This window comes from Xenopus laevis, chromosome 1L (genome assembly GCF_017654675.1).
Source record: "Xenopus laevis strain J_2021 chromosome 1L, Xenopus_laevis_v10.1, whole genome shotgun sequence".
Taxonomy (NCBI): domain Eukaryota; kingdom Metazoa; phylum Chordata; class Amphibia; order Anura; family Pipidae; genus Xenopus; species Xenopus laevis.
Genome location: NC_054371.1, coordinates 138,903,806 through 138,923,490, shown reverse-complemented (window position 1 = coordinate 138,923,490; position 19,685 = coordinate 138,903,806). Strand labels below are relative to the sequence as shown.

At 34.9% G+C, this 19,685-nt stretch overlaps 1 protein-coding gene across 7 annotated transcripts in view; it reads left to right on the top strand.

Moving 5' to 3' along the window:
* The window catches only part of smarca2.L (SWI/SNF related, matrix associated, actin dependent regulator of chromatin, subfamily a, member 2 L homeolog), a 113,515-nt gene that overhangs the window by 47,985 nt on the left and 45,845 nt on the right, over nucleotides 1–19,685 (top strand). For all 7 annotated transcript variants that reach the window (XM_041564111.1, XM_041564110.1, XM_041564125.1 and 4 more), the window contains 12 exons: nucleotides 752–925; nucleotides 2,368–2,535; nucleotides 5,397–5,450; nucleotides 5,984–6,114; nucleotides 6,439–6,496; nucleotides 6,739–6,836; nucleotides 10,676–10,823; nucleotides 12,664–12,827; nucleotides 14,105–14,171; nucleotides 16,735–16,845; nucleotides 17,396–17,638; nucleotides 19,562–19,675. In XM_041564111.1, coding sequence (XP_041420045.1) covers nucleotides 752–925; nucleotides 2,368–2,535; nucleotides 5,397–5,450; nucleotides 5,984–6,114; nucleotides 6,439–6,496; nucleotides 6,739–6,836; nucleotides 10,676–10,823; nucleotides 12,664–12,827; nucleotides 14,105–14,171; nucleotides 16,735–16,845; nucleotides 17,396–17,638; nucleotides 19,562–19,675 — 1,530 coding nt within the window. The remainder of the gene's footprint in view (nucleotides 1–751; nucleotides 926–2,367; nucleotides 2,536–5,396; nucleotides 5,451–5,983; nucleotides 6,115–6,438; nucleotides 6,497–6,738; nucleotides 6,837–10,675; nucleotides 10,824–12,663; nucleotides 12,828–14,104; nucleotides 14,172–16,734; nucleotides 16,846–17,395; nucleotides 17,639–19,561; nucleotides 19,676–19,685) is intronic.

Here is a 19,685-nt window from a genome sequence, read left to right as displayed (position 1 = left end):
TGCTTGGGGTTGTATTCAGTTAATGCCCTTCATACTGTGAGAAAACTGATAAAACTGAAGGGGTTGCTTACAAAGATGGTTGTTTATAGCTAGGGCAGGAATAGACAAAGGAGTTTGAAGGTCCAGTTTTAGCTTGCATTGTTTAAAATGTGTTAATATACTATATGCTATTTATAACTAGGCTTTACATTGACTTTCTAAAATTGAAATTAAATTTATTCTATATAGGAAGCCTCACAGTTTTCCCCCCCAGCATTTCATGATAGGCACAGTTTGCCCCCCCCCCATCATTTCATGATAGGTACAGTTTGCCCCCCAGCATTTCATGATAGGCAAAATTTGCCGCCCAGTATTTCATGGCAGGAACAGTTTGCTCCCCAGCATTGTGGCTGCTCTGGAAAAATCATGACCTAAAGCAGCAGCATTTACCTATATGTTCTCTGGCAATTAATGCATCCTTTTATCTAAGTGAGTTCTTAAGTCTCAGGTCTGATATAGCTTTCTGTACACATAAAGGACATTATAGTTTGCTGACTTTTCAAAGACCAGCTGTACAAATCATGTTAACTTATCTTCACAATGTAGTGTCATGCCATGAAATGGTTTGTATAACCTATGAGAACTTAACACTAGCCACTACCCTTTATTACATGACTTCCCTTCCACTTTGCGACTTGAGCTAGAAAAACTGCCCTTTTCCTGCTTCCTCAAAATAAATGTTTTCTTCTTTTCTCTATGGTTGTAATTGCAGGAATATTTGAACAGTATATTGCAACATGCTAAGGACTTTAAAGAATATCATCGATCAGTCACAGGCAAGATTCAGAAACTCTCCAAAGCGGTTGCCACATGGCATGCCAACACAGAGCGAGAGCAGAAGAAAGAAACTGAGCGCATTGAAAAGGAAAGAATGAGAAGGCTTATGGTAAGAACACAACATTAAATATTGACATTCTGTTCTAGAAGAAGGCAGGTTCATAGTAAATATTTATTTTTTATTTTAGCTTTTTATTATTGCTATAAAGAAAGGAAATTGTATATTTGACAGTGATATTGATTGTAATATGGGAGGTTATGGGAGCATATATAAGTTAAAATATATTTAAGTATAATGGAAGTGCTACTGATTTGGCCAATTATTCAATGCACATTCCCTGGTCCCCTGTCTCATAAGTAATTCAATATATTTGCAGGTGCATGTGTTTACAAAAACAGGGATTTTTAGTTACAAAGTTATGATCATAAAAAATTGATAAGCCACCATACCACGTCAAGAAAAACCCCATACGGTGGTCCCTAACTTGTTTACCTTCGGTCATAGTATAAAAATGTATGTACCTCTGCATAGTAGCATTACTTGTAATTATTGTCTCCTGAACCTTGGTTTCAGTCTGAGGGCTGATCCTTCCCCACCACTGGCTTTTAAGAGAGACAGCGAGAGATTGCCCAAACCAATTCCCATTTTTTAAAAGCATAGGGCCACCATTGGTTTAAAGGGGTGGGTATGGGGTGCTACAAACCACATGAAGCTTAGCCTGCAGCATGGGTAGATTTATTTTATTTTTTTTAAAATTGTCTCTTCTCTTTGTGCAATGTGAAAAGCGATCTTTTCTATTTACAAAAATAGCCTTGTATTTCAGACTTCTATTGGTTGATTTGAGTTGAAAGGTTGCTGAAAATCATTTAGCACCAGGTGAAACATCTTATAATGCGTGATTAATGATATGTTTTTCAATGATGAGAAAAAGGTTTTTTTTTTTTTTTTTTAAAAAGTGAGGATTTCTTTCCTGTGACAAATTAAAGACAGCATCAAATTAGCTTTTTTTCCTTGAACATTTGTAATCAAAATGTAATCAAACTGAATTTAGCTAGATCTTATTTGAGAAAAATATTGTGACTTTTCTTCAACCGTAAACTACAGGAAGGGATCTGTTATCCAGAATGCTCAGGACCTAGGGTTTCCGTAAATCATATAAACATTAAAAAAATCCAATAGGATAATTTTGCTTCCAATGAGGATTAATTATATTTTAGTTTAGATTAAGTACAAGGTACTGTTTTATTATTACAGAGAAAAAGGAAATCATTTTTAAAAATTTGGATTGTTTAGATTAAATGGAGTTTATGGGAGATGGCCTTTCTGTAATTCGGAGCTTTCTGGATAACAGGTTTCCGGATAACGGAAACCATCTTTTTGCCCTGAGTTTTATGCATTGGGGTTTCTTTTTTATATAAAATTGGGGAACATTTCTTTAATAGGTAATTTGTATTATGTTGGTGATTGTCAAAAACATTTGTTGTACATTATGGTATGCACCTTGTTTGTTCTGGAAGCAGGTAAATTTGGCAATTAATACTTTTCAACAGGCAGAAGATGAGGAAGGTTACCGAAAATTGATTGACCAAAAGAAAGACCGGCGTCTGGCTTACCTTCTGCAGCAAACGGATGAATATGTGGCTAATCTGACCAGTTTGGTGTGGGAGCACAAGAAAGCTCAAGCTGCCAAGGAGAAAAAGAAGAAGAAGAGAAAGAAGGTAAGAAGAATAATAGTTTGTCAGGCCATGGAGTAGAAGAAACACTAATGTAAAGGGAGATCATGTCAAAAGTACTAACAGTGGAACAAACTTGTGATTTTCATGGGCACTTCAATATTACATAGGTTCCTTATAGCTCCTTCTGGGTGTATTTTACTTTTTTAGCCACAATATTCCTACTGGATAAATTTTAAAAAAAAGAATAACTTCTATAGGTTTAAAGAAGCATAAGAAAACTTACCAGGAACTAACAAATAGTATTTAAAGTACAATTTTAGTGGTCAATGTGACTATTATTAGAGATAATTAATTTTGCAGTTATCAATATGATCATGTTCTGCAGTTGTCCTAAAATCAGTGTTGGCCATTGAAAAATTACAAGTTAGAAAATATTTCATAATCAAGCATTTCCTATGCAAAAACAAAGCAGGTTCTCAGCTATTAAAGAAAATTAATTTAAACTGCATGCAACAATCATATGTTAAATGACATATATATGGCATTGTATGTAAAAAGCAATCAGTGACAAAAACTGAGCAATATGGAAAGGAAATTTACAAGATGATTCATGCACTGCATGTTAGCATAATTCATAATATACCTGGGGAATTTTTACCTTTACAAAAAATGTGTAGGAAACTTTTGTTTTCAATAATATGAAAACAAATGTGTCTATCTATATAAGCTCCAAATCAGTTTAAATAACCTTGATTAAAAAAAAATCCCTAGTTTAATAGCCTCTAATGGTATGGTAATATTAATATAAATATTCACTAGTGTTCTTACAGACCCTGGAAAGAAAATATTTAAATGATCATGGCCTTTACTGATATTTGTAAGCTACTGCCCCCCCTGAATTGCACCAATAAGTGGGGATTGAACACCTTCCAAACACCTTTTCAGTTCAGCTGGTCTCATATCAGATAGTACACAAGAAATAAAGACTTTTTTCTTTGCTTTCTATTGTTTATTTTTGACTTTCTATAAACTTGAAGTTTAAATTAAAACAAAATATACACTAAGGGTCGAATATCAAGGGTTAATAAACCCTCGAAGTAAAATCCTACGAATTCGAATATCGAATTCGAAGGATTTACCGCAAATCCTACGATCGATTGATAGAAGGAAAACGATTAAATCCTTCGAATCAAAGGATTTTAATTAATTGAAGGATTTACCTTAGATCAAAAAAACCTTAGAAAACTGATGGGGAAGGTCCCCATAGGCTAACATTGTACCTCGGTAGGTTTAAACTGCCGAAGTATGTCGTCAAAGTTTTATATAAAGAGACAGTACGTGGACTATAAAATGGTCGAATAGTCGAACGATTTTTAGTTCGAATCGTTCGTATCGAAGTTGTAGTCGAAGGTCGTAGTAGCCTATTCAATAGTCGAAGTACCCATAAAAATACTTCGAAATTCGAAGTTTTTTTTACTTCGAAATTCAGTTTTTTTACTTCGAATCCTTCACTCGAGCTTTGTAAATGTGCCCCAAAGTGTGTTTTTTACAATTTAATTCTTCACTTCTCATGTCTCCCTGGAGGGTAGCAATAGTTGCTAACATTATATGAATGCTGGGAAATGTATCAACTAATGTAGCAATTTGTTCGATCCATTTGCAATTGGATGGATGCAATGGTTTCCAATTGCCCAGTTTGCAAATGAGCATCAGAATAGCAGAAATGTAGTTCAACTTGCAACAGTGTACAGACCTAGTATTTTAATAATTGCAGCAGCACTGTATGTTCAGTGGCAAGTGTTTTGCAAACTGACCTATTTTGCTTCATCTTGGTGCTCATAATGTGCATTGCTAATTAACAGATTTATTTATCTTTACTTTGGGCCATTTTTTTTACTAGAATGTGAGCTATTATGGGCTGGGTCCTCTTTACCTCTTGTATAAGTTATTTCATGTTCCTATGTAATCTTGTGTATTCAATATATACACCTATTTATTGTACAGCCCTGCAGAATCCATTCATGCATACATGTTAATAATGGTACCAACGGAATCTTTCTGATTTTAGTGCAGTATAAATTAAGCGGACTGATCTAAAAAATATTTTTTCTTACTTTCAGTGACTACTCAGTTTTATTACTCAACATATTTCTTTACATTGTTTGGTTGTTTTTTTCCCTCTTTAATTGTTCTGATACCTATTACATTAATGCATTTTTATTAAACCTTTTATCAAACTGCTGCATGGATCTCCTATAATCAGTGACTTTTTCTGCAAGGACTTATTTTTCTAAAGATATTTTTTTAAATTGCTCTGTTTACTTCATTCTTGCTAGACTTTTTTCTGAGTGCATTTGAGAGCTGAAGTGTGTTCCAGTGATTTCCCGCAAATGTCTCCATTAGTAGCATTTAAATGTCCGTATCCATGCAACCAGAACTGTACTTTCCTGCCCATACATTTTTTTTGCTCCAAAATTACTCTTGACAATCGAAACCACTGTATTTTTGTATTTTGCATTCTTATTTAGCATCCCTATAACTAATTATTACATATAAAGTCTGCATTACTAAACAATAGTTGATCATTTTAATTGTTGAGAGAAATATATTATAATTCTAACCATAAAATGCCTATTATGCAAAAACCTGTTATTCAGAATTCTGCTAATTGACCCTTTAATGCCACATAATTGCATGCACTGATGGACTCGATACTGAGAACAGTTGCGCCTGTGGGAGGTGGCAAGGTGCATAGGAGAAATGCTGCACTCTACACTTATTCCTTATATATTTGTAAATCTAAGTAAGCTTGTCTTTGCAAAATTGTATCTCTATTCAGTGGATGTAGTGTAAATATTGTTTCTCCGCATCATCCACCCATTACAAATGTGTTCTTATTGCAGAAGACTGAGGAGAACGTGGAAGGTGTGGGCTCGGGCCTAGGGGTTGATGGAGAGGTACAGTATATTTATATATTTCTTTATTTGGTTACAATAAGTCTTTTTTTAAATATATTGCATTGTTTATAAGGATTTAAATCATATTAATGGCTCTTGTGTATTATGATTAGGGACGTACCAAATCCAGGATTCCGCTTTTTCAGCAGGATTTGGATTCAGCTGAATCCAAGCATCTGGTCGAACCAAATCCAAATCTTTAAGATCATGTGACTATACTTCACAAAAACAAGGAAGTAAAAAAAAAAATTCTCTTTACCCCTTCCCAGTCCTAGTTTAACATACAAATTCGTAATCAGTTTGGTATTCGGCGAATTGTTTACGAAGGATTCAGGATTTGCCCAAATCCCAAAATATTTGGTGCATCTCTAATTATTATGTTATAACTGAAGTCTAATATTCTGAGCTAATTACAATAAAACAGTATACAAGATGTTATATGTTATAGTAAAGCTTGTCTGACATAGTAGTTGTTTTAGAAAATTGTATTTGACTGTATTGACATAATGATAAATTATTTTTGCTTCATTTAGCTAATAGACGAGAGCAGCCAAATGAGTGATCTACCGGTCAAGGTTATTCACACTGAAACGGGAAAAGTACTTCTTGTTCCTGAAGCCCCCAAAGCAAGTCAGCTTGAAACATGGCTGGAGATGAACCCAGGGTAAGTCTATTTTATATTTGTCAACTTAAGGAGGAATATATGCACTATTTTTAGGAAGGGTTTGTTGTTTGTTTTCTTATAGATGTCAAACCTCACAGGTGTAAAACCTTCATCAAAATTAATTCTCTTAAATTCATCCCTGAAATCACATCATGCTTTTTGTTAACTGTGGATATTTTCATATAAAATCAATTTTATCCATTATCAACATCCACTAAAATTTGCCTAAATGTTTTATCGTATTCATAATTAATCTTTAACTTTTGTCATCTATCTTTTCTGCATTGCTAATCTCATGAAATATCACTCTGTTCTCTTCTCTAGATATGAAGTTGCTCCGAGGTCTGACAGTGAAGGAAGTAGCTCAGAGTATGAAGATGATGTATGTTTTGAGTGGATATTTTACCTACTATTTGAAAGCAGTTCATAGGAAATTAAGATATTTCATGTTTGTTTTTGTTGCATTAAAATCAACTTTTCAGTATAGGATTCTTTGTAGTGAATTTCTTTTGTCTAAAAAGCCAAGGCAAGACTGTGTTGTCATTTTGCTTTCTCCACTCACCTGAATTAGTATCACTTTAATATTTTTAGAGTGTACTTGATTTCTATTTTCAATTGTTGTAGGAGGATGAAGAAGACTCTAGTAGGCTGGACGTAGAGGAAAAGAAACGCCTTGGTCTTTTCACAGAAGATGTAGCGCATGATGCTAAGCAGATAATAGAGTAAGTCACAAGAATATTTAGAAAGTCTGAAAAGATTATCTACCGAGAAAAAGTAAAAGAAAGTGCACTGTAGTAGTTATTTATAACATTTTGCAGTTTGTCAGTAAGCTTGTCATACAGCATTTAAAAAAAAAAAAAAACCCTGCAATTATTCCTTCAAAGTAGCAGCTTGATAAATATGAGGTAATAAGGTTATCTTAGAGGTTGGCACCAAATTTCTGTCTTGAACGTTGATGTCTGGGTCTAGGGCTATACTTATTTATTCTTCTGTTTCATGTGATTCAGTTACTGTAAACTGGAATAATTTCTTTTATGGTGCTTGCTCATTACTGTGCCCCTTATCACTTTTAGTTACTACCAGGTAAACTTTGTATATAAATGTACATTATTTTTGGCTAAATGCTTCAATTTTGATCTGTTTTTCAATCAGATGTAAAAGTGTACATCTGTTAATAGTATATGATAATCATAATTGTCTATAATGTTTTATTTACATATATCCAGCTTCTCTGTAATATTGCAGCATCTGTGTTACAAAATTAATTTTTTTTAACACTAGTGTAACTATGACTGACAGAGCTCCCCCCCAGCAAAAACAAAAACTTCAGGAGGGCCCAGCTGGCAGCCACAGTGGACCTCTTATCTCACAGTCTCCTCTGTCCTTGTCCACTGCTTACCTGTCTACTGCTGGCATAGTTATGGCAGGTGGTAAATTTTAATTAGGTTGTGAGGGAAATTACCATACAGCACACCCCATGGACTGACCACTCCCCCCTTTCCCCAGCACTGATAACTGGCATTAGGCTCAAATCTAGCTTGGTAAACTTTCCGCCTTAAACTTCCACTGCGTGATTGTGCCCTGAAGCCTTTACTCTATATGACAATATGGGAAGGGACTTGCATCAATGGTTCCTTCATCTCCACCCATTTTAAAAGCGGTGTTTATTTTAAGCTGTTTTGTGTGAGATGCTGTTTTACACAGACATGTGTGCATTTAGTTAGTCATCACTACATGAATATCCTGCGATGGAAATGCATATTTTTAGGGGATGGAGTCTTGACTTCAGCTTCATAGCTTTGAAATGCCAAGAGAGTGTTGCCCTAAAACCTCTGGTAGTCCCAGGGTTGATGATGAGTAATGTTCCTGTATCTTTAATTGGGGCATTGAAAGATAAGAGACATTTCCACATTCTTATTGTGCTTTTTCATGCTCTCTACAATCTAGTAAATTCCTTGGAGTAACCACTAGCTTAATTTTTCCTTCTGATTGTTACCATCAAGAAATCATGTCTTATGACTCAGTGTAAGTTTCACAGATATACAATTCTTTTATGCCAGCTACAGAACTCCAGTGCTGCTACTTCTAAGGTTCTCAACCTCATGTCATCAGTAGAGGAAGATGTTATTGACATCTACAGTCTGCAACTTTATAAGCTTTTCCACTGGAACAGCATATCTTAATAATCTTAAAACAATAGATAGTTTTAGATAATGAATAGTGTATTCACATACAAAACTGGTAGATTTCTACAGTAGCAGGGCTGCTTAAAGGCATTCACCCTGTCAAAATTGCTTATTAGCTCCACCTTTTAGCCACTTATCCACAGAAAGTCAGTCACACAGTATTTTTATTGAATTGTATTATGCCTTATAATGCTTCTTTGGCCTTGAGCGCATACCCTTCCTGATGCTCAGGCTTTAACATAAGAATGTAAGTTTAAGGGCAGGGGTTTACCGTATGCTTAATCCAATTATGTAAAGCACTATACAGAATACTTTTACATGAAAATTAAAGGGTTCCTTAACCTGTTATACTATACACAAATGATGACAAAAAAAAGTAATTCCATATCCATATTTGGGAAGGGTACATTAAAAGAGACACAAAAAATAATATTTCAGGTACAAAAAAGGAGGGTTGTGGGTGCACTCCTAAGGCCGTATAAAAACATATTTAAATACAATAGTCCCCTGTCTAAAAAAAGAAAAACAGGGTTTTTTGTTACAAAATTATGATCATAAAATTGATAAGCCACCATACCACGTCAAAGTAAAACCGGCTGTCCATAACTTGTTTACCTGTGACCAAAATATAAAAGGTCATATACTGTACCTCTCTGCTTAACAGCATTACTTGAATTAAAAATCTCCTGAAGCTTGGTTTCAATCTGTGAACTAGATCCTCCCCGCCACCTGCATATGCGGCTTTTGAAAGAGAGACTGCCCAAACCAACGCCCATTTATAAAAAAAAATGTGATCTTGAAGAGACTATAATAAAGGCAAAGTAAAGTTTTATATATAGTATGCACCTATACATATAATTTTACTTTGCCTTCACTATTTTTACATCCTTATAATTTTTTTAAAAAAATGTGGCATTGGTTTTGGCAATTACTCTCAAAACCTGCAAGTTAGCAGCGAGTTAGCAGCGGGGGAGAATTTAGCCTTCAGACTGAAACCAAGGTTCAGCAGACTTTTACTTCAATCAATTCTACTATGCAGAGAGGCACTAGATCCTTTATAGTATGACCAGAGGTAACAAGTTAGGGACCGCCATATGGGGTTTTCCTTGACATGGTATGGTGGCTTATCAACTTTATGATCATGTAACAAAAAAAACCCTGTTTCGTAAACATATGCACTTGCATTTATACTGAATTATTTGTGAAACAGGGGACCAGGGAAGTGCCTTGAAAAATAGCACTTCCCTTTAACTTAGCGTTTTGAGTGCTCCCACAACCCCTATTATTGTATACAAAAAATAATATGGCCAATGAAGGTGATAAAAAATCTTTTCATGTACGATGTAAGGGCTCCGATCCAAGTGGTTCACCTTTTAGTTAACCTTTAGTATACTATAGAATGGCCAGTTCTAAGCAACTTTTCATTTGACCTTCATTTTTTCTTTTGTATATTTTTTTAATTATTTGCCTTCTTCTTCTGACTCTTTACAGCTTTCAAATGGGGGTCACTGTCCCCATCTAAAAACAAATTCTCTGCTAGGCTTCAAATTTATTGTTTTTGCAAATTTTTATTACTCATCTTTCTATTTAGGCCCTCTTCTATTCATATTCCAGTCTCTTATTCAAATCAGTATATCGTTGCTACATTTCAAATTACCGGAGAGTTTCTGAAATCAAAAAAACGCTAATAACTAATTGCAAATTGTCTCAGAATTTCATTCTTTACATCATACTAAAAGTTAATTTAAAGGTGAACAACCCCTATATATCTAAAGAGCATGATCTGTATGAGAACATTCCACAGAAGTCATGACGGAATTGTGGGAGCTACCCTTTACCCACTTTAAACCCCACTACCCCGGCCTCCCGTCATGATCTGCCATTGTGCAGTAGATATAATCGTGGTGATCATTCTGCAGGGTGCAGCCTGTTAGCAAAGGTTTAAAGACTATTCCATAATCAATTGCATACATGTTAACACAGTTGAGGTTAAAAATGGTAGCAAGTCCATGCCTTTGCTTTGGCCTCATATTTGTAAAGCTCCAAAGTATTTCACAGAATCATACAATAAATATGTGTTTAAATTGAATATACAAATAGATAATAAATACATCTAATACAAGCGGTAATGAGGGCCACTAGCCCAGTGCTTCATACTGTATATAGACTTGTGTTGTCCATTAGGAAGCTGCAATAGTGCTGAAGCAATGATGTTTGACATTGAAATATGTATCATGTGTAAGTAGTTTGACATGGCTTGGTTTAACTCATTCACCTTTATTCAGTGAATGAGGGAGCTCTCTTAAAGTTGAATGAAAAGAAGTTAGTTATTATAATGGCATTTACTGCTTGGTAAAAGATGTTTGATATTTTAGGACAGCAAAGCAGGATGTAGACGACGAGTACAGCATGCAAGCGGATGCCCGTCAATCACAGTCCTACTATGGTGTGGCTCACGATATTATAGAAAGGGTTGAAAAGCAGTCCTCTCTCCTAGTCAACGGCACCTTAAAACATTACCAGGTAAACTGTCATTTAGGTTATCCATTGTTGAGTATAAAGGAGTTAAAGGGGCAGTACATCCTTTGCTCAGCATGAGTTCAGTAAATAGGGGTTGTGCTAAACATATCTTTTGCCTATTGTTCTTCATCTAAACAGGGAGATTAAAGGAACAGTAACACAAAAAAATGTAAGTGTTTTAAAGTAATGAAAATATCATGTACTGTTGCCCTGCACTGGTAAAACTGATCTGTTTGCTTCAGAAACACTACTATTGTTCATATAAACAAGCTGCTGGGGAGCAATGGCGGAAATTGAAAAACGGCTAGGATAACTAGTGGATAAAAGATAACACCATTAGACCAGAGCTTATTTGCTATCTGATGTGTAGCCTGAGCCTTTTCTCCATTGAATGGCTGCTCCCATTGCTACAAAGCAGCTTATAAACAACAGTAGTTTTACCAGTGCAGGGCAACACTGCATTATATTTTCATTACTTTAAAACACTTATTTTTTGACGTTACTTTTCCTTTAAGGGCAATGGCGCATGGCATATTTTGTTGCCCGCTATAGATCTCAGTGGGGGCGACAAAACATCCCTTGTTTCCTTTCCATTGGCTAACATTCAAATCGCTGCTGGTGAAACATACGAGGTGTGAAGTTGCCTAAAGTCTCCTTTAAATTATATGTGTTTGCATAAATAAATCTCTTTCGTGGAAGTGGTCACTGTCAGACTAGCCACATATATACCATGGCCTTGCTCACTGGATAAGGACTTCTAAAATTGTTTGCTTAAGCTTCTGTAACTAAACTATAATGAAAAACTTGTTTGTTTACAGAAAATCTTTTTTTTTTTTTTTTTAAGTTGTGTTTAGGGAAAGTTAATTTATCGGAACAAACATTCACTTCAGTGTGGGGGGGATCTCCGATTGGCTCCAGACGTCACGTGTCTTAGAATCCGGGTTCCTGGCTTAGGAACTTTAATCTACATCACACATGCGGATATATTCAACACGATTTCAAATTTAAAAAATATATATTACTTTATTGGTTCCATTAAAATTTGTTAGCTTCGGTACAGTGCATGACAATCACCACTGACGCGTTTCATGCCCTATGGCACTTCCTCAGAGTGTTCCACAACATAAATTAACATTGCAGTCGTCTGACAAGCACTGGTATGCACATGTCAGCGTATAAGGGCTGCTATTTCAAGCACTTTAGTATCATAGAGCTGTTTTATCAAATATTGAAGTGGGCAATCCTGAAGGATTACCAGCAGTTTGATATTTCCTGACTGTTAAACATTTTCCTAACATGAAAGTTTTTAATGAATGGATGCATTTATCAATGTTGATACTGTTGCCACAGTTCTGTTCTGTGGGGTTGTAGATTTAGTGCTGCTCAAGAGCAATGCTGAACACTATCATCTGTGCACCCTGATGTGCATAGCTTATGGGTGAAAGCATACAGACAATTATAGTCTGCACTAAAATATATTTTTATCTATATATATAGATATATATATATATATATATATCTCTATATAAATATCTCTATATATATATCTCTATATATATATATATATATATATATATATATCTCTCTATATATATATATATATATATATATATATATATCTCTCTATATATATATATATATATATATATATATATATATCTCTATATATATATATATATATATATCTCTATATATATATATATATATCTCTATATATATATATATATATATATATATATATATATATATATCTCTATATATATATATATATATATATATATAAAATAAAAAGTTAATAGATTTTTTTTCCTTTTATTAGAAGCCACTATGTTTTATATTTCAGATACAGGGTTTGGAATGGATGGTCTCTTTGTTCAACAACAATTTAAATGGAATCCTGGCAGATGAAATGGGGCTCGGAAAGACCATCCAAACTATTGCACTCATAACCTACCTGATGGAATACAAGAGGCTAAATGGGCCGTACCTTATTATAGTTCCTCTTTCGTAAGTATTGTTTTTTGTTCCCTTCCTGAAAATGTTATAACAAATAGAAAATAGTTGCATCATCTTAACATCTGGCTTAACATCCTGATGGCAGAGTTCCTGTACAGATTTGCTGGGAGAGTATTTCAGCTCACTAAATTTTCCAACCTTTTCTAGCAATATCTAAATGGTAAGAATCAGTGAGCTCATAGTTTTAACCTCATACAAGGACAGTCATTAGCTGCAAATACATATATATGACCAACTTTAAAAATCAAGATATAATGATTTTAGTACCCAAAAATATTAAGAGGGAGATACAAATAATATAAAAGTAAGGTATGTAATACTTCATCAGTAAATAAAATGCATTCACTTATGTCAGAAATGTTCAATTGGTGCTCCTGGTTTCTGGCAGGCAAACCACTATTTCTCTGGTTTAGGGGGAAACCGTTTAATTTGGGGTAGAAAATGTGGCAACTTGTGTGCATTTTTGTACCTACCAGGCCCACTTCTGTTTATAAATGAGCCCTCTGTTGTATCTATTAGGTAAAGTAGACAACTTAGGGGAAACAATCTATCATGAAAGGCCTAAGGTACTAATATCATCTTTGACCTAGTAATTATCTGTAGGAATAGTAATAAATACTTCAAGATGAAAAAGATAATGATGCCAGAACTTTTCCCTGGCATGTTGTTTCTGTATGTTACAGTATTGAGTTCTCTGACCTAACTTGGTGCAATGTAATGTGTTTTTTTTGGTTAAAACAAATAAATGCTGACAATCACATGTACCTAAATTTGACATGTTCATCAGACTGTATGCCCCAGTTAATCTCATAAAGGGGGCACCGGTAGCTTTCTAATGTGTATCATGAAATTACCCCTTCTTATCTGTGAAAACTTGCATCTGCCATATTTACACAAACAATTCGAATTAGACGTTGCTATAGTAAAAACTGCATTTGTTACTATAAAGGAGTATAATAATTGGTATAACAAATTGGTGTCATGTTGAGTTTTATCTATTTTTATTATGTCCGTTGCATACCATAGAAAAGATGCCTAGATTTTAAAATAAAGCAAATTGGATTAAGCCTAATACAAAAGAACCCCATTTTATGTATTTGAGGACCAGAAAAAAAATGGTGTAAAATCCTGGAAAATGTAAATTAAGGAAATGCACCATGAATGATATATTGGGACAACAGCGCTCGTGGAGTCCTACCCTAAGGGAAAACTTAAACTCAAGGGATGCATAATTGAGGCTTCACTGTATATAAATTTCTTTCTTCTAGGACTTTGTCCAACTGGCAATATGAATTTGATAAATGGGCACCTACAGTAGTGAAAATCGCTTACAAGGTTTGCAGTGTTACTCTTTTATAAATGATCATATAATTATTCCTTTGCTAAAGTTGTTTATTTGTGTGTGTGTGTGTGTGTATGTTCATTCCATCCTTGCATAACATTGCTAAACTGCAAAAATAGCCAAATGCGTCTTAGTGCAAGCTAATCATCCTAAAGGCATTACTGCAATAAGGACTAATTACTTTCAGATGGAAAAATGCTGCACAAAATGTTTAATTATCCAATATCTAGAATGAGAGAAATAATCATTCTTACCGAGTGTGGTTTTGTGGGCACGGCTGACTGATTGAAAGAGCACACCTATTCCTAACAAACCAGGCACACAACAAAGTTGCTTGTTCTAATTGGGCCATTTTTCTTTGAAATGAATGTCTTGTAATGTAACCAACCACTCAGCCTAGTTATTTACATCAAGAAGTTGACCTTGTGAATTTAGTTTCAAAAAGGAAGATGTCAGTTATATTCTGGAGGTAGAAATCCCTGACTCGTGAACTTCCCATTCTGTTGAATTCTTGTTCATCTCTCTGGCAGTCCTCAGAGAAGGACTTATTTCTCCCACCTATTTTTTTTTTTTTCATATACTGAATTCTCAAGAGTAAAAATCACCATGTTCCTTAAAGGGAAACAATTGCGAAAATGAACATTTAATATAAGCTTCATCATACTGAAATAAGAAACTTTCTAAATACAATCAATTAAAAATTCTGTACTGTTTCCGATTGAATCCAGTTTATGTTTACTTTCCCCTCTCAGCATCTGTTTCTCTTCATTCTGACTTCAAGCAGGAGTTGGGTGTCAGATATTGATTGACAGTTAGATCCAAGATAGTTTATAGATGGGCTCCTTTTGCCGAGAAGATGTATTCAAGCTCATTAAAATCACCAGACATCATGTCTCTCTACATGCAGGATTTATTCAAAAGGCAGTTATTTTATTAGATTTTGTACTGAAATCAGTTATTTGAGTGAGCTTGAATACATCTTCTAGGCAAAAATAAAAGTTATATTGAATCTAACTGTCAATGAATATCTGACACTCAACTGCCGCATGAAGACAGAATAAGGAGAAACAGATGCTGAGAGAGGGAGAGTGAAGATAAACTTGATTATTTCAGAAAAAGGTATAGAATATATATTTGAATGTGTTTGAATAAAGTTTCTTATTTCTGTATGAGGAAGCTAATATTAAATTTTAATTTTCTCAAAACAGTTCCCCTTTAAAGGAGAACGTCAATCAATTTTTTTTTTTTTTTTTTTTTGCAGCGACTTTCACATGTCTAACAATTTTCAGGCTTGATTTTGCTTTCTGTGAAAGTGTGCAAATCCTAATTTTAAAACCCTATATACTTGAATATAGATTAAAAACAGACCTAATTTAAAATCCCAATAGAAGATCTCTTGGCATTTTCTAAAGGCAGAACACCAGAGTATTAGGTCTAGTTGACCTCATTCATGTAGAATACTGAGCGTACTGTAGGAAACCTAGTAAGATATTAGAGGTTGTTTACTATGATTCCAGACACAAGTGTCAATTGCTTATTACTCATTTAAAAAGAACTTATGTTCAGAGTCTGACTACACCCGGCACCTAGTATTAGATTGGACATTTAGTGCGAGGTACAGAGTTCAAACCTGTACTTATTTGCCAAAGGTCCATACAGTTTTCTTTTGCAGACTGTGCCTGCTTAGAACTCCCTTGCACGTCTGATTAAAGGAACAGTAACATCAAAAAATTCAAGTTTTTTAAAGTAATAAAAATATAATGCAGTATTGCGCTGCGCTCGTAAAACTGCTGTTTGCTTCAGAAACACTACTATTGTTTATATAAATAAGCTGCTGTGTAGCAATGGGAGGCAGCCTTTCAAAGGAGAAAAGGCTCAGGTTACAAAGCAGATAAGCTCTGTGGAACACAATGGTCTTATCTGTTATCCACTATTTAACCTGTGCCATATAGCTTTTTTTCAATTTTCACCATTGCTACACAAAAGCTTGTGTATATGAACTATAGTAGTGTTTCTGAAGCAAACAGATCAGTTTTACTAGTGCTGGACAACACTACATGATATTTCATTACTTTAAAACACTTTAGTTTTTTGGTGTTGCTCCAGTGGGGCTGGAGGGGAGTGCATAAGTACCTTTTATGCCTCATGAATGCAGCACTATAATGAGGCACGCTGAGGTCTCTGCACTCCATATTGGAACAATACAGAAAAACATCAAAGCTGTTATTCTACTCTTGCAACCTTTTATCAGAATTGCTGTATATGCAGAACTTTGGCGGAATCGCACCTCTTTTCTTCTAATATGGATGTATGATACTAAGGGGACTAGCAGGTAGCATGCACACACCTTGCAGAACAAAAATGTATTTGTATTGTTAACTCTACTTTATTTCTTATCATAGTCAATCAGATGCTGGTTAGATGTGTTTTGATAAAGGTTAGTGATAAAGACTTGAGTTTTACTGTGGAATTAGGTATACAAGTCTGCTTTAGTGTTATATGACATTACACTTTACTGTGGCTTCTTCAAACTTCCCATATTTTCTTCTGTTTCAGGGAACACCAGCAATGAGGCGTTCTCTAGTTCCTCAACTAAGATCCGGAAAGTTTAATGTTCTGCTAACCACCTATGAGTATATTATAAAAGACAAGCACATACTGGCAAAGGTAAGTGGTCTTTTTGTGCTAATTGATATTTGATTTTTTCATATATTTTCTCAAGCTTCTCCCACTTCCCTCTTTGGGACCCCCAAATACTGTTATGCTATAATTATTCCATCCTTACAGAATATTGTCAGTTTTTTTATTGCATAATGAAAGAAAATGTCATTCTAAGCAACTTAAAAATACACATTAATTAAAAATGTTCACTGGTTCTAAAGTTACTTGTAAATGAAATTACCAGCAATTTATTGGCTGATTTACTCTCCTCTTTACTTACGAAAGACCCGACCTCTCTGGTTCCATTCATTTTATATTAAATTATATTACTAACCAGTTGCCAATTGGTGAGAAGTTCCTCCAGGTTTTTTTGTTTTTGTTTTTTTTAGCATTAAACAACTTTTCCAGGCATTTGTTGCCCCTGTCCCAATTTTTTGAAATGTGTTGCTGAGTATATATATTTTACAAAAAACAATATATTTATTCAGTTTCAACATAGTTGCTGTAGATGTATGTGATACTTCTGTGTAAACTGTTTTCATTTACCTGTCAACAGATCCGATGGAAATATATGATCGTTGATGAAGGGCATCGAATGAAGAACCATCACTGCAAGCTAACACAGGTGTTGAACACTCACTATGTTGCTCCAAGACGCATTCTACTGACCGGCACTCCACTTCAAAACAAGCTGCCAGAGCTCTGGGCTCTTCTGAACTTTCTACTACCTACTATCTTTAAGAGCTGCAGCACATTTGAGCAGTGGTTTAATGCTCCATTTGCAATGACAGGAGAAAGGGTAATGTATTCTGCCTGATGTATAAAAGCTTTAGTGAATTTTGTAGCATTGGGATACCGCTTCAGATAAAGTTTTTGTTCACCTGAACATAAAGTTATTTAGTGTAAGGTAGACAGCAATGTTCTAAGGCAATTTGCAGTTAGTCTTCATATTTTTTTAAATTTATTTTGCATCAACGTGGACTTATAAGAAGCAACCACAAAGTTAGAATGTAATATGTGTAGGAGAGGGCTATAATTACCATTTTCGGCACCCAATGGCCGATTCCTAGGATGGCAGCTTTAGAGGGGCAGCCCTCAGGTTTCTATCTCCTTCTTAAAAAATGCAGTGCTGTTATATTTGAGTATAACTGTTAGTAAAGATTCTTGTGCGACCGTCATGTTTTTGGAAATTGTTCCAACTGGTCTTGTGGAGGTCCACAGTTTTTTTTCTGAATGCTGATTTTTTTATTGTATCAAGGGTAAATAAAAAGTGTCTGTAAGGTAGATCCCTAAATACAGCCAGAGGTGCACTCCCATTAGTGTAATAATTAAGACAGTTGGGCAAACACAAATTTCTACAACTTTGACATTATGGAATCTTCAAGATTCTTTAAACTGTCAACAGTGTAGACTTTTGACCCACAAAAAATTAGACATGGTAAATAAAAGTTGAAATCTGTCAGTCTGCACGCGATTACAGATATGGGGTCCGTTATCCGGAAACCCAAAAAATGTTGATATTGGAAATATTTAAAGGGTTGTACACCTTTGAGTTTACTTTCATTATGTTTTAGAGAGTGATATTCTGAGACAATTTACAGTTGGTTTTCAATTTTATTTGTTTTTGAGTTATTCATCCTTTTTTCAGCAGCTCTCCAGTTTGCAATTTTAGCAGTCTGGTTGCTAGGGTCCAAATTACCCTAGCAACCATGCATTGATTTGAATAAGTGGCTGGAATATCAATAGGAGAGGACCTGAAAAGAAATATGAATAATCAAAAGTAACAGTAACAATAAATTTGTAGCTTTGAAAGTTAAAAAGAAGAAGAAGGCAGCAAATAATTAAAAAACTATAAATGATGAAGATCAATTAAAAAGTTGGTCAGAATTGGCTATTCTAGAACATACTTAAAGGTGAACCACCCCTTTAAGGACTTTTTACAGGGCCGTAACATGTCAAAAATGGATAGTTATGATTGTCTTATAGTTACAACTCTGCAATCTTCCTGTGTATGTTATGTGACAATATCTGTACTCATGTGGCCACCTAAAAGGAGAAATAACCCCATGACCCCCCTCCACCCCCTTCACTGCCCCCCTTGTCTGCAGTATTTATTCTTTTTAGGAATCTCCCTTCTGCTGACCTGCTATAAATTTGCACATTTGCGCAGCAGCGTTCAAAGGAACCGTCTTCCGTCTGTGTTCTCATCCTCTTCTAACAGTTGCCGATACGGATATTGCAGGAGCATGTGCAGTAGAAGCTGATCCAGGACATAGATTGAACTGCGCATGCTCCTTGAAGATCTGTGTCACTGCTCTACAGAAGAGAATCAGAAGACTGAAGATGGCGCCTATGAACTCTGTTGCGCAACTCTGCAAATTTATAGCAGGTCAGCAGAAGGGAGATTTCTAAAAATAATAAATACTGCGGGCAGGGAGCTTAGAGTGGGGCAGTGGAGGGGTGGAGATGGTCAAGGGTTTAGTTCTCCTTTAAGTGTTGTATTTATTGCATAATCCATATAGTTATTTTCTCAAGCAATCTATAAAACTTTGCATGTATGCATGTAAGGAGGACTTAGATCAAATGTTGGTCTATAAAGGGGAACTTTAACACAGAAAGCCTATTGATGAATTTTCTATTGATATCTATCTATTACCTATTGATTTAAATTGTATTTTTTATGTAAGGAGAACTGCCATTAAGTTTATGTACATTTCTGTAGGTGGATTTAAATGAAGAGGAAACCATACTAATTATTCGACGTCTACACAAAGTTTTGCGTCCTTTCTTGCTGCGGAGACTGAAGAAAGAGGTGGAATCTCAGTTACCTGAAAAGGTTTGTGTAT